Raw genomic sequence first — 15,344 nt, forward strand, 5'->3', positions numbered from 1 at the left:
TCAACTATTTCCTTAAAAATTAATGTATTTGATTGAAAAATCGTATTTTTAGAGACCTTGCTTGAAAATTAATCTATTTGGTTAAACACTAATTTTTTTAATGAAACTTTAACTATTCAATTTTTGGTAGACATTTTATCTTTTTATTTAACAATGCATGTATTTGGATAAAATTCGTCCTTTTTGGTACAAATTATTCTTCTTAGTTGAAAATCAAATTTTTTTAAAATTCAATTATTCCCATTAAAGATTTATAATTTTAATTTAAAATTGACATTTTTGGTTTAAGATTCAATTACTTCCTTGAAAAATCGTCTTTTTTTTAGAGATCTTCTTGTTTGAAAAACCATCTGTTTGGTTAAACACTAATTTTTTCAATGAAAATTTAACTGTTCAATTTTTGGTTGACAATTCATCTTTTTTATTAAAAATTCATCTACTTTTTTAAAATTCGTAGTTTTGATAGAAATTAAACTTCTTGGTTAAAAATTAATTTTTTTGTTTAAAATTCAAGTATTCCAGCTAAAGGTTAATCATTTTAGTCAAAAATTCATTTTCTTTTTGGTTTAGGATTCAACTATTTCCTTGAAAATTAATGTATTTTGTTGAAAAATCGTAATTTTTAGAGATAATTTTTTGGAATTTATTATTTTTTTGGTACAAATTAAGCTTCTTAGTTAAAATTTTTTTAAATTTAAATATTCCCGTTAAAAATGGATCATTTGAGTAGTAAAACATTTATATTTTCTGTTTAAAAATTTAACTATTTCAGTTGAAGGTTCATCACTTTAGTAAAAACTTAATCTTTTTGGTTTAAATTGTACAATTTCAGTTAAAGTATAATCATTTTAGTTGAAATTTCAAGATTTTTGTTCTTAAAAAACGTCTTTTTTGGGAGATATTGTTTGAAAATGTATTTTTTTTTTGCTGAAAATTCATCACATTTTTTAAAATTTTTCTTTGAAAATTTATTTTTTAAACTGAAATTTTAACAGTTCCATTTTTCGTTGCAAATGTAATATTTCAACTTGAAAAAGTTAGGAATTTGAAACGGATTAAAATTAATTTAATATAGTACCACATTATTTTTAGAAAAATATGCACTGAATTTTAAGTATAAGAATATAGAATAATTCTTTTTTCCATTATTAAAATTCATGGGCTTTATAGACAAATTTAAGAAATGTTTAATTATTAAGAATTAAATAAATATTATCATCAAGAGCATTTTGTAATGCTATTTGTTAAAGGAAGTTTATTAATGAAGTTTCTTTTTTCAAAATTTGAGTACACTTCGTTAATTTAACTTTTAAAATTTATAATTTTAAATGTTACGAATTAAGTTTTTTGTTACAGCTTTAATATGAATTTAAAATAAAAACTCTTTCACAATACTTGAAGCAGAAACATTTCAAAACATACATAAATGTGTAAACGGGAAACAGAAGTCTTTATTTAACTGAAAAATTAAATGTTTTAACTTGATTGTTGAAATGTATGAAAGTTTATTTCTAAATATTACTATTCAAAAATCGGAATATGTTTATTTGACCGATTTCAAACTAAACTATTTAAGATTAAAATAAAACTTTTAAAGCTAAAGTATCAATTCTTTCGCTGAATCAAAACAAATTTAACATAAAAAAAGTATTATAATATATCTTAGACACTCAACCTTGAACTATTTCTTGATTCTGTGAACGATTTTAAACACACAAAAATGGTTTATTTAACACGTTTTAATTTTTGGCTGCATTTTTTGATAATTTTTTTTTATTTCCAAAGAGCCAAGTAAATTAAGTTTAAAAAATAAATTCTTTAATGGCAGAAATCATATTATTTAAAAATATAACATTTCTCATCGTAAAATTGTTTCCTTTTTCTACATGTGAAAATAAAAAGGTAAAATTTCTCCCCTTTTTCGTAAAAAATTACCCTATTGCCCCTTTTTTGAGTCTTCCTCTAAGTTGTGATCCCTGAAAATTTGATAAAAGAAATAAAAGGAAAACTTACCTTCGTTGCCTGTGATTTGTTGTTCTAAATCTAATTTTTCTTGGGCTATCTGGTACATTCCTTCTTCGATTGTTCCTTCACTTAAAAATCTGATGATTCTCACTGGACTGAAAACGAAATTTTTTGTTTTTAATAAATAAAATTAATTTTTGTTGTGAAAATTGAGGAGAAAATGGTTTACTTTGCTTGTCCGACTCGGTGACAGCGATCCTCGGCTTGTTTGTCATTGTACGGATTAAAGTCGATATCGTGAATAATGACAGTGTCCGCTGCTGTTAAATTAATGCCCAAACCTCCGGCTCTTGTTGAAAGCAAGAAGATGAATATCGATTTGTCGTGAGTGAATTCGTCTATCATTCCCTGTCGCTCTGTTACTGGTGTTTGTCCATCCAGTCTTAAATTAAGCAAATGGTACCAATTTAATTGTTTTCATCAGATTAAAAACGAGCTTCAAATTTAAAAGATTCTGAAAATTCATTTTTCAATGCCTCCAAATTAAAATATTCATTTCATAATGATTTCAAATATTGTAATGAATGTCAGAAATGTGAAAAAATAGTGCAAAAATAGTGTTATAACATTTTGTCCAGTTATTGAACTTATCTGTAGTCTGAATTGAAAATTGTGGCATAAATTCACAAAGTGTGGAAGGGAATATTAACTTAATTTTTTTAAAGAAAAATGTACAGTTTTCTGACATTTTTTTTCTTTCTAGCACCTAAATTCAAACTAAATAAATAGAGACCAATATGACAATATAATCATTGTTAGTTGAAAATTCTTTTTTTTTTGTTGTTTTTTTTTTTAATAATTATTCTTTTTTGATTAAAAAGTTTATTATTTGGTTTAAAATATAACTGTTTTGCTGAAAATCCAATAATTTGGTTTAAAATTCGTCTTTTACGCTTGAAAATTAAAAAATTATTTGAAATTTTTTTCTTGACTAACTGCAACTGGTTGAGAAATAATCTGTTTTAGTTAATTTACGTATTTGGTTGAAAATTCGTTTTTGTTCCAACTGCTTTTTACTTCAAATTAAAATCTTTTTTGTTAAAATATATATTTTTATTTGAAACTTCAACTATTTTCTTGAAAATCCGCCATTTTGGTTTCAAATACAACAATCGTATTGTTTTTTCTTGACTAAACCATTTTTTTAAAGTTCAACGTTTTTGCTAAATATTCTTCTTTTTGGTTCGAAAATTCATCTCTTGATGTAGAAATTTCACTTTTTTTGTGTTCAAAATGAACTGTCTAGTTAAAAATGCATCTTTTTGGCTGAGAATTAATCTATTTTAAATTAATAAAGTATTTGAGTGAAAATTCGATTTTTTTTATTAAGTTCAACTGTTTATTATTTTGAATGAAAATATTTTGTTGTGAAAATATCTTTTTTTTTGGTTGAAAATTCAATTACTTTGTTAGAATTTCATCTGATTGGCTTAAAAATTGATTTATTTTTTGGTAGAAAATCAATTTTTGGTTAAAAATGCAATTGTTTGATTGAAAATTAATCTGTTTTAGGCGATTAAAGTACTTGGTACAAAACTCGTTATTGTTAATTGCGTCCAAGTGTTTCTTATTTAAAATAAAAATATAATCAATAAAATTAAAATCTGTTGTGACTAAAAAAATATTTTTTAGAGTTAGAAACTCAACTATTTGGTCGAAAATTAATCTTTTTGGTTTGAAAAATCATTTCTATCTGTAGAAATTTGACCTTTTTTTTGTTAAAAATTAATTTGCTTCGGTTTAATGTTAAATTTTTTGTTAAAAAATCAACAATTGGGTAGCAAATTAATGGATTTTGTTAAAAATTCGTCTTTTTAGTAGAAAATAATAAAACTGATTGAAAAGTAATGTTTTAGTTGTTTCACGGTTTGGTTAAAAATTCGTTTTTGTTGATTGAATCCAACTGATTGTTACTTTAAATTAAAATATTTTTTGTTAAAATATATTTTTTTGTTTGAAACTTCAACTATTTTGTTGAAAATCCACCGTTTTGGCTTAAAAATACAACAATCGTATTGTTTTTTCTTGACCAAACTATTTTTTGTAAAGTTCATCATTTTTGCTAAAAATTCATCTTTTTGGTTCGATAATTTATCACTTTATGTAGAAATTTCTCCTTTTTTTCCGTTCAAAATGAACTGTCTAGTTAAAAATACATTTGTTTGGTTGAGAATTAATCTATTTTAAGTTAACAAAGCATTTGGCTGAAAATTCGATATTTTTCTATTAAATCCAACTAAATAATATTTTGAATAAAAATATTTTGTTGTTAAAACATCTTTTTTTGGTTGAAAATTCAACTCTTTTGTTGGATTTTCACCTGATTGTCTTCAAAATTTTATAATTCAATAGAAAATTCAAATATTTGGTTGAAAATTTATTTATTTTTGGTATAAAATAAATTTTTGGTTAAAAATGCAACTGTTTGGTTGAAAATTAATATGTTTTAGTTGATTAAAGTATTTGGTACAAAATTCGTTTTTGTTGACTGCATCCAAATGTTTCTTATTTAAAATAAAATAAAAATAAAATATAATAAATTAAATTAAAATCTTTTTTCACTAACACACATTTGTTAGAGTTGAAAACTCAACTATTTTGTCGAACATTAATATTTTGGTTTGAAAACTCATCTCTATCTGTAGAAAATTCACTTTTTTTGGTTACAAATTAATTTGTTTCGGTTGAATGTTAAATTTTTTGTAAAAAAATCAAGAATTTGGTAGAAAAATAATTAATTTTATTGAAAATTCGTCTTTTTAGTAGAAAATCATCTTTTTGGTTAAGAATGTGTTGAAGTATCTTTTCTGGATGAAACTTCAACTTCTTAATAGAAAGTTGAACTACTTTCTTCAAAATTAATTTTTTTGTTGTTGAAAATTATTTTTTTTAACAGAAAATTCAACTGATTGGTTGAATGTTAACTTTTTTGTTGAAAATGCATATTCCTGGATTTTGTAAATTCAACTGTTTTGTAGAAATATCATCTTTTAGCTTGAAACTTCAACAAGTTGGTAAAAAATCAAACTGTTTTGCAGAAAATTTGTGTTTTTTAAAATTCAAAATTAATTCTCTTAATTGACAATTTTTGGGTAAAAATTGATCTTTTAATTTACCAATTCAAATATTTAATTTAAAAGAATTAAAACACAAAAAGAACATGAACTAATAATTAAAAAAAAATGGAAATGGGACTCTTTTTGGTACAAAATAAATCTTCTTAATTGAGAATTCAACTATTTAATAAAAAAAATTTATTTTGTATCTTTTGAAATTTTGAAGTCTTGTGTAAATTTAAAATTCGAGTGCTAAGGCTTAAAATTAAGGGAAAATTAAAAAAATAATTTTTACCTGTAAAAACTATGATTCCTAAGTGTTAAGTACTCTTGTAAAATATCCAAAACCATAGTAAATTGGCTAAAAATTAATATCCGGTGTCCTTCCTCCTTCAATTTCGGTAAAAGCTCATCGAGTTTCCGCAGTTTGCCAGCTTCGGGAATCAAATCGAGAGGCAGACCAAAGCCAGCAAGACTCTTGAAAGTTCGAGAAAGTTGATTTATCTGATAATCAGACATCCACAACAAATCTTCAAAAACATAGTCTGGATTTTTTTGCTTGTGGCCTGGTTCATTTGCCAACCTATTTGCTATTAGCTAGAAAGAAAAAAGATGAATGATTAATAATTAAACAAATTGTGAAATTAAGACTTAAAGCTACTAATGTAAAAAATAATGTAAAAAAGTAGATTATTACAGGGTGTCTACTCAAATTCTGGAAGAAAATTCCCTAACAGTTCCAGGCTTCTTTCAGGTCTTTCAAGTTTTTCCAGGTATAACTTTATGCAGTACGGACCCATTACATTTTGCATTTTTTTAAATAATAAACTCGAAATATTTATACAGTTTCGCGAGTTTATAATAAATGTTTTTTTTCTTCAGTTTTTAAGGATTCAATTGAAATGTTTCATTCAGAAAGCGTTGACAACTTATATTATATTCTTGAATATATAAGTACCTTCGATTAATTTAATAATTAAGTAATGCTAAAAACATAATTAATTTCTTTAATTTGTCTCTAAAGTGCCAAATAGTTGAACTTCAACTAAAACAGATCAATTTTCAACTAAAAATGGAACAGTTAAATTTTAGTTAAAATAATAATTTCTTCACAAGAAAAATAACAAATTTTCAACCAAGGTGATCAATTTTCAACTAAAATGATGAAACTTTAACGGAAATAAATGAATTTTTGATAAAAGAGTTTAACTTCCAAACAAGTAGTTTTATTTTCAACCAAGAAGATCAGATTATTAAATAACATGATTGATAATTAACTTGCATTAATTAATTTTCAATAATAAAGATAAATTTTTTAAGTAGAAGATTAATTTTCTACCAAAAAAAAAACAAACGATTTTTCAACAAAATACATTAATTTTTAACGAACTAGTTTAATTTTAACTTAAAACAACATTTTAAATCAAATAATTGAATTTGAAAATAAAAAATAAACTTTGAACCATACATGGAATCGTTAAATTTTCATTAAAAAAAAATCAATTTTCAAACAAACAAAAAATTGAATTTTCAGCAAAATAGTTGAATTAGTAATCAAATTGATTAATTTTCAAATAAAATTATTAATCTTCAATTTCAATAGTTGAATTTTAATCCAAAAAGATGAGTTTTCAACAAGTAAAATTAATTTCTACCAAAAAGAGGATTTTTCAACTAAAAAATATAATTTTTCAAACCAAAATTGAATATTTAAATTTAATTTTAAAAAAGTAATTTTAATCCAGAGATGAATGTTTAAATAAAGTGATGGAATATTCAACTGAAAAAATTATTGTACATTTTCAGTGTAAAAACAAATAATTACAAAAAAAACCATTCTCAACAAAATAGTTTAAGTTTTAACTATAATAATTAAACTCTAGTAAAAAAAATTAATTTAGAGCCAAGGAAAAAACGAACTTACAACAAAACAGCTCAATTTTCAACCAAATCGATGAATTTTTAATTCAAATGATTAATTTTCGACAACAAAAATTAGTTTTTAACAAAAGGGTTTAACTTTGAACTAAGCAATAAAATTTTATTTCCAAAACACATGAATTTTGAACGAATAATGTAGCTGATATGCCATTAAAAAAATTTTTATTTGTAATCAAAAACATTTTAATTCGACAAGAAAATGCGAATTTTCAAAATGAGTTGAATTTTTAATTATGAAAGATTTTTGTGTCAAGGTAGAGAAAATATTGACAACAAATTTGTAAATTCCCCCCAAAAAATGTAACCAAAAACAAAATAGTTAAATTTTCACTTAAAAACATTAATTTCAAACAGAAAAAAAACGAGTTTTTATCAAAATAGTTAAATACGGTAATATAATGCTACTTTTATAAATGAAGAATCATTGTCATTGAATTTTAAATAGCATTTAAAAAAATTAAGCATGCTTCCAAAAAAAAAATCAGACTTTAAAAAAAATCCCTGGTATTCCAGGTTTTTTCAGGCATATGAAAATTCCCTGACAATTACAGGTTTTCCAGGTACGGTAAATATATTTATGAAAATTATCTAAATTAAATTAAAATTAAATATTTTAAATAAAATTATCTAAAAAAAAATTATGTAAATCCTCTATCATGAAAATACAAACCCTGAGTTTATCTTCAGTGTAATAAGCTCTGAATAAAAGAGGATGATTGGCGAGTTTTCTCAACTGCATCATCATTCCTACGCCGTTAATTTCGTGGTTTCGATTCGCTTCGTCCGAAAATTCGCTTATTAAATTCGTGTACATTTCCTTCTGTTTCTCGATCATGGGACACTTGACTACTTCCTCACTTTTCTTGGGAAGATCGCGCAAAACTTCGGTTTTGAGACGACGGAGAACAAAGGGTTTCATGATTTGCTTTGCGTTTTGCACCTGTTCTTGTTCGAAAATAGGTTTGTCTTTGCCGTCCTTCATTGCTGACAATTTCTGCAAAAATTTATTCTTTTCAAACTTAAACAAATAAATCCGGGTATTTCCCGGTTTTCACGGTCAAAAATTACACTTTCACCGGGTAACTTTTCAGCGTTTAAAATAATAATTATTTAATTATGATTGCTAAATTATATAAATTTTGAAAAGAATTAAACGTTTTATAACTAAGATAAAATATATAATGCAATTATTGTAAAAGTGATTTAAAAATTCACAGCCAAAAAACTAGGGCAATAATAGGGAAATAAATTCTTCTGAATATCATTAATCTAAGTACCATATTCCTAAAATTTCGAGTTAAAAATAATAATAATTTTCAAAAGAGGACTTGTTTTCTATCTAAAAAGTCGAATGTTTCAGAAAAAATTTACTTCTAAACCTGAAAAGATAAATAAAAAATAATTTTTAACCAAATAGTTGTTAGCAAAAAAATTAATTTTCAACCAGACTGTTGCATTCACAACCAAACAGTTAAACTTTTAACCCGCGAAGATGAATTTTAAAGCCAAAAAAGAAAGGAATCTTTTGGAAGACATTTGAATTTTTACCCAAAAAAGACGAATTTTCAACAATAGTTGAATTTTCTACAAAACACTGGAATTTTTTACCCAAAAATATGAACAAAAAGTTTATTTTTAACCAAATAGTTGAATTTTTTAGAAAAAATATCATTTTTCAATAAAAGTTGTTTTCTAGTAAAAAAAATCGACTTTTAAGTCCGTTAAGATGAATTGCCAATAAAAAAGTTAATTTTTTAACCAAGAAAGATTAATTTTCAAACAAATCGTTAAATTTTTAAACTATGAAGTTGAACCTTAATCAAGTGATCGAATTTTCAAACAAATAAGAGTTAAATGCAACCAGATTGTGGAATTTTCTAGCCAAAAAAAGAAGGTTTTAAAAAAAAGTTTAATTTTTAACCAAGAAAAATGATTTTTCAACAAAAAATATGACTTTCCTGCAAAAAAAAGAATTTTGAATCCAAAAAGATGAATTCTCTATCCAAAAAGACAAACGTCAAACAAAACACTTTTTTCAATTAAAAATAACCACTCTTCAACCAAAAAAGGTAAATTTTCAAACAAAAAAGATAACTTTTTTACCAAAGATGAATCTTTGATTCCAAAGGACGAATTTTATACCTGATACAAAAAATGTTCAAAACCGCTGTTTAATTTACAACTAAAAAATATTTTTAACAAAATAATAAAATTTTCTAAAAGAATTAAAGTTTTAACCGAATGGTTAAATTTCTAAGCCAAAAAGACGAAAAAGACATTTGAATTTTTAACAAACAAACGAATTATTTTTCAGAAAATAGTTGCATTGTCAAGAAAATAATTAATTTCCCGATCAAATAATAGAATTTGTTAAACCAAAAAGATGAATTCTGAACCAAAAATATGATAGTACTTTTCAATTAAAAATATCTCACTTTTAACCCAAAAATAAATATTTCAACCAAACAAGATTTTGAACAAAGCAAATAAATCTTTAACCAAATAGTAGAATTTTTAACTAGATGAAATAAATTGTAAATATAATAGTAGACTTTTCAATTAAAAATAAATATCTTTCAACCAAAAAAAAAAAAAAAACAAATTTTCAACAAAAAAAATATCTACAAAGATACAGTTGAATTTTCGACCAAAAACGAATACTTTCAGAAAATAGATGAATTTTTAACGGAATAATTACATTCTCAACTAAACAGTAAAGTTTTTAACCAAAAGATATTAATTTTGAATCATAATTGAATTTAGACCACTTATTAATGTTCAATTTTTTTAATTCAAGCAAACAAGATTAATTTTCAAACAAAAAAAGATTTTTCTACCAAATTATGATTTTTTAATCCAAAAAGTATCCAAATAATGAAATTTTTAATTTTTAAAAATAGACCTTCAACCAAAAAAGATATTTTTATAATAAAAGATCACTTTTCTACTAAACTACGAATTTTGAATAAAAAACCAAACAATTTTCTATCCAAACAGACAAATTTTTAAACAAGCAGTGGAAGTTTCGGCCAAAAGAGGTGTCTTTATAGCCCAGTCAGTAGAGAAAAAATCTCGTTTTATTGAATAAACGCTCGAAGAAAAATTAATTATTCTGCAAATGAAATAGTACATCGAAGTTCTTTATATTTTTTGATTCTCGATTTTTTTGTTAAGAATTTTTTATTATGTTTTTTGAATGAATAAACAAAGTAAAAAACTACTAGAAATACAGAAAATTTGGCATTTCCATACGATTCTAACCTTCAGATGGGTTGCAGTTTTTAACTGCATCTTAAATTGGCATTTTTTAATCATACCCCAGTTTGCAATTAAAACTTTGTTCTACAAAACCAGGCAGTGCCATAGAAAAATTGCATAAAAATTACAAAATAAATATGAAAAACACTTTAAAATTATTTTTTCTTCCTATTATAGTCTGGTATTAAATGAGAGTTATGTATCTACTTATTATTTTTTTAATATAAGAAAAAGCCGCATAATTGAAATAATTCAAACACACAAAAGAATTGCATGGATATTCGGAAGATATAAAAATAATTTTAAACATAAATAACGAATACACAAATTAATGAAAAAAGCCGAAAATATACATTATTATAGAATGATGAAATTTCCTAAATTTCACGTAACGACAAGATTTTTAATTAACAGAAAAAGAAATTCCGAATTTAAAAACCGAAACTAAAATTGACCGACTTTAAGATCGACTACAAATTAATTAATAAATTAATAAGTTATTAATTATTTTCGGTAATCTTAAATTTCGGAAAATTTAAATTTCAGGAATAGAAATATTTATAGGAATTTAACAATTTATTACAAACAAGGAATATGATAAATAACAAAATATTGTTGTCTATTACAATTTTATTAAATAACAAACTCTTAAATGTCACATTTTTTTAATCAAATAGACTTTGTAACGAAGCTAAAATATTTTAAAATTTGTATAGTATTATTAGCTTGTTTTTAAATTTATATAAATATAATTTTCATACGATTCTTGAAAAGATTAAAAAAAAGATTTTTGAATATTTCCGACGTGTAAAAAAAAAATCTAGAAGATTTTAAAGAAATTTATTTACTTTATAAAATTTCACCAAATATGAAAAATTTAAGTTTTTTAAAAAGATGCTTAGGACTTTTAGAAGTTGGGAAGGAATCAATAAATATTTGTTAAATTTTCGAAAATGTTTTACAGTTTTCGAATATTTATAATCTATTTAAAACGTTTTATATTCCTGAAAATATTTTTTACTGACTCGAAATTTTCATCCTTTAAAATTTGTTTTAATTATCTTATATTTTTTTAATTTTACCAGCAATTTTAGAACACTTTTTTTATTCTCTTCAAAACTATCGAAATCTTTTAAAACTTAAAATTAATTTTTAATATGTTTAATTTTTTCTTAAAGTTCATGTTAGAAAATAAAAATTATTAACAATTTTCACATGAATATAAGTACAATTTTTTAAAAATCTTTTCAGACCTTCTAAACCTTCTAATCTCTTAAAATTATTTAAATCTTTTCTGTAAAATTAAAAAAATTACCCTTTAAATCTTTCAGATTCTTCTTTGACAATTTTTTTTAAATCTTTAAAAATCTTTTTAAATAATCTCTTCAAATTAATTTTTCAAAATAATATATTATTTTTATTTTTCCTAGGAACCTGAGAAAATGTGTTTCATTTTCGTAAAACTTTACAAAATTCTTAAAAAATCTTTACAAGTTTAAATTATTTTTGAGTCGTCTCAAAACTTCTGAATATCTCTTAAACTTACACAAATCTTTTCTAAAATTATGTAATATGGCAAAATTTCAAAATTTTTCTTGAAAATCTCTCACACACTTTTTAAAAATTTTAGGAAATAATTTGAAATGTTTTGTGATCTTTTTTTTAAGTTTCTCTCGAAATTCCTTACAAAAGAATCATTAAAAAATTTCCCATTAATCTTAAAAACTTTTTTTCATTTTCTTGACACCCTGAAAGAATTCATTTTACTTGAAAAAATGTGTAAATCCTGAAAAATTAAAAATATTGTCTCAAAGTCTTCCATATTATTTTATACCACACTATGAAATCTTAAAAACTTCAAATTACCCTTTTAAAATATCTGAGGAGAAATGGTTTCGGTTTAATTTTTAAATAATAATTTTAAGTTTTAAAGATTTTAAAATGTGGGTTAAAAGAATATGGAAGACGTTGAGACAATTTTTTTTTAATTTTTCAAGATTTACAAATTTTTTAGGTATTACTGAATTTTGTCTGGGTGTGAAAAAAGTTGTAAAAATTCATGTGAAATTTTTCAATTTTTAAAAAGGATTTGAAAAATTTTAAAGCAAAATTTTGCCATATTACATGATTTTAGAAAAAATTTGAGTAAGTTTGAGAGATTCATAAGTTTCGAAACGATTAAAAAATAATTAAAACTTGTAAAGTTTTTCTCTAAATTTGGTAAAGTTTCACGAAAATGAACGATATTTTTTCAGTTTCCTAGGAAAAATTAAAATAATTTTTTATTTCGAAAAATTAATTTGAGGAGATTATTTCTAAAGATTTTAGAAGATTTCAAAAATGGTCACAGAAGAAGCTGAAAGATCTTGAGCCAATTAAAAAAATTTTGCAGAATAAATGAAAAATGCAGACAAATTTTAAGCTTGACAAAATTAAAAAAAAAGAAGAATTTCCCTTATATTCGTGTGAAAGTTTAAAATAATTTTAAAGCAAAATGTTTCAATTTTGTAAGATTGCAAAATAAAAACGAACAAAAGACGGGTAAATTCAAGAAATATTTAGTTGAATTGAAAATAATTTCGAAAGTTTTCAAGAGAATAAACAAATTTTCTTAAAATTGCTGGAAATTTTTAGAAGATAGTAAGGTATTTTTTTAAAATTTGGAATTATATTTGAAAATTTTGAGAAAAATTCGTGTCAGTTGAAAATATTTTCAGGAATTTAAAACGTTTAAATAAATTACAAATATTTGAAAACTCGGAAACATTTTCGAAAATTTATCAAATATTTTCTGATTCCTTCCCAACTTCTAAAAGTTCTAAACATCATTTTAAAAAGACTGAAATTTCTCATAATATTTTGTAAAATCCTATACAATAAAACAGGTTCTTTAAAAATTTCCAGATTCTTTCCTGATACCCCTGAAATATTTAAAAATCTTCTAAATTTTCTCAAAAATATTATAGAAATTATATTTCCATAAATTTAAAAACAAGATGATAATGCTTATTTCCTTGTTCTTAATTCTCAGAATTTAATTTCAACATGGATTTATTGTAGCACTTCGAAAAATAATTTTCGATTAATTTAAGTGTTTCCAAAGATAAAAAAAACATTCGTTAATGGTCTTTCTTTAGGAGTGACATACAACTGTTAAAATATTTTAGCTTCAATTAATTAAAAAATAAACATCTTCCAGAACTTAAAATTGCAGAAATATTAAATTTTTTCGAGCGCTTTTTCAATGAAATGTCTTTTTCCACATTGTTCATTAGGAAAGTATGTTTTATGAAACTATAAAGTTTAAAAAATATCACATTTAATTTCAAATTTTCTCATTAATTCAGCCCTGCTGACTGGCCAATTATAAGAAAATAGTTAAATTTTCAACAAAATAATTAAATCTTCAACCAAATAGTAGAATTTTTAATTAAAAATATATATATATATACTCAAAACCAAAAATCTAATCGTAGACTTTTCAATTTAAAAATATTAAACTGAGTTTAATCAAATGAATTTTGAGTAAAACGACTTACTGGATTTTTGGAGAACAAACTTTTGAGGTCTCCCTGTTTTCCGGCGAACATCGACGGCATCACGAATATAAGAAGAGAAATTAATTCCAATAAATGATTCTGCAGGGGCGTTCCAGTCAGAAGAATTCGATGTTTTGCCTGAAAAATAACAATTTTGAAGTATAATAATTTTAATAACATAATAGGATACTATTTCTTTTTCCGAATGAACCTACATTGATTTTGACGAGATTCTCGTAACGAATTGTAGACATATTTTTAAGCATGTGCGCTTCATCGAATATGACATACTGAGTAGGCATAACTCGAAATAATCTTCGTTCTTCTGGCGTGCTACTAATGAGATTATAAGTCGTTAAAAGAATATCGACATCGTCCAAGTCGCCATTACGCCAACCCATTCGCATTTCTCGACGCTCTTCTTGCGATCCGTAGTATTTTACGACATTTAATTCCGGGGACCATCGTTCTAATTCGTTACTCCAATTCTCTGTAAAAAGTATTTCGAGTTTTAGATTTTCAAACGGGAAATCATCCAGATTAAGTCCACTCAAATACCTATATTACCAACCTGACTTTTTCAGTTTACTGAATTTTCTTTGAACTTGAGACCTTTTTTTGTAAATAAAATATCGGACTGAAACTTTGGAAAATGTATCAATAGACCATAAATTACTTTTAGGTACTTCATTTGAACAGGAATTTCGCTCAAAATGATTTTTAATGAAATTAAAACTGGGACCATTTTTTACCAATTTTCTTTGTACCGAAAGTAAATTACTTTTATGTACGTTTTTTTACATGTCGCAGGTGCTTTAGATATAAGAAAAATCTTATTTTCAAAAATATCAAGGCTACAAAGAAAATATGTGAAAAAATGGTCGTAGTTTTAAGGCCATGTGACTACTTTTTTTATTTCCTAAATTATTTTCACACGAAGCGCCAAATCGAGTTAAAAATTTGGGATAATAAATAAGAAGCACTAAGAAAGGTGGGTCTGCTCCTACATTTTAATAATTATGAAAAAAGCAAACAAAAATTATTTACAATAAAAAACTTTTTTCATAATTATACAAATTTAGAACCAGTCCCACAATTCTTAGTGCTTTTTGTTTAGTATCCCAAAATTTAAACTCGATATGGCGCTTCGCGTGAATATAAGTTAGGAAATAAACAGTGTCGGTAAGGTAGGAATTTGGTCACGTGGCTCACTCATTACATAGTCTTAATTTCATTAGAAATTATTTTTAGAGAAATTCTTACTCAAATGAAGTATATAAATGTAGTTTATGGTCTTCTGATACATTTTCGAAAGTTTTAGTTCGATATTTTATTTACAAAAAAAAAGTTCTTGAGTTAAAAGCAAAAATGTAGTGAACTGATAAAGTGAGGTCGGTTATATTGTGGGTCGGTCGATACTTGAGTGTGCCACATGCCTTTTTAAGCTATTTTCACGAGGGACTGACTTTTGAGTGTACATCAGATTTCAAGTTTTCTAAGATTTCATAAAAATGCTGAAAAAGGA

The 15,344-nt window shown here is 24.1% G+C and overlaps 1 protein-coding gene across 1 annotated transcript in view; it reads right to left on the reverse strand.

Annotated features, from left to right (window-relative positions):
- LOC117181757 (SWI/SNF-related matrix-associated actin-dependent regulator of chromatin subfamily A containing DEAD/H box 1 homolog) overlaps window positions 1–15,344 on the reverse strand; it is a 49,782-nt gene that overhangs the window by 3,186 nt on the left and 31,252 nt on the right. Inside the window, exons 6-11 of the mRNA XM_033374721.1 lie at window positions 14,035–14,309; window positions 13,820–13,957; window positions 7,693–8,016; window positions 5,377–5,678; window positions 2,195–2,407; window positions 2,014–2,120 (exon numbers count right to left, since the gene is read on the reverse strand). Coding sequence (XP_033230612.1) covers window positions 2,014–2,120; window positions 2,195–2,407; window positions 5,377–5,678; window positions 7,693–8,016; window positions 13,820–13,957; window positions 14,035–14,309 — 1,359 coding nt within the window. The remainder of the gene's footprint in view (window positions 1–2,013; window positions 2,121–2,194; window positions 2,408–5,376; window positions 5,679–7,692; window positions 8,017–13,819; window positions 13,958–14,034; window positions 14,310–15,344) is intronic.

This window comes from Belonocnema kinseyi, chromosome 10 (genome assembly GCF_010883055.1).
Source record: "Belonocnema kinseyi isolate 2016_QV_RU_SX_M_011 chromosome 10, B_treatae_v1, whole genome shotgun sequence".
In the NCBI taxonomy this organism is placed as follows: Eukaryota; Metazoa; Arthropoda; class Insecta; order Hymenoptera; family Cynipidae; genus Belonocnema; species Belonocnema kinseyi.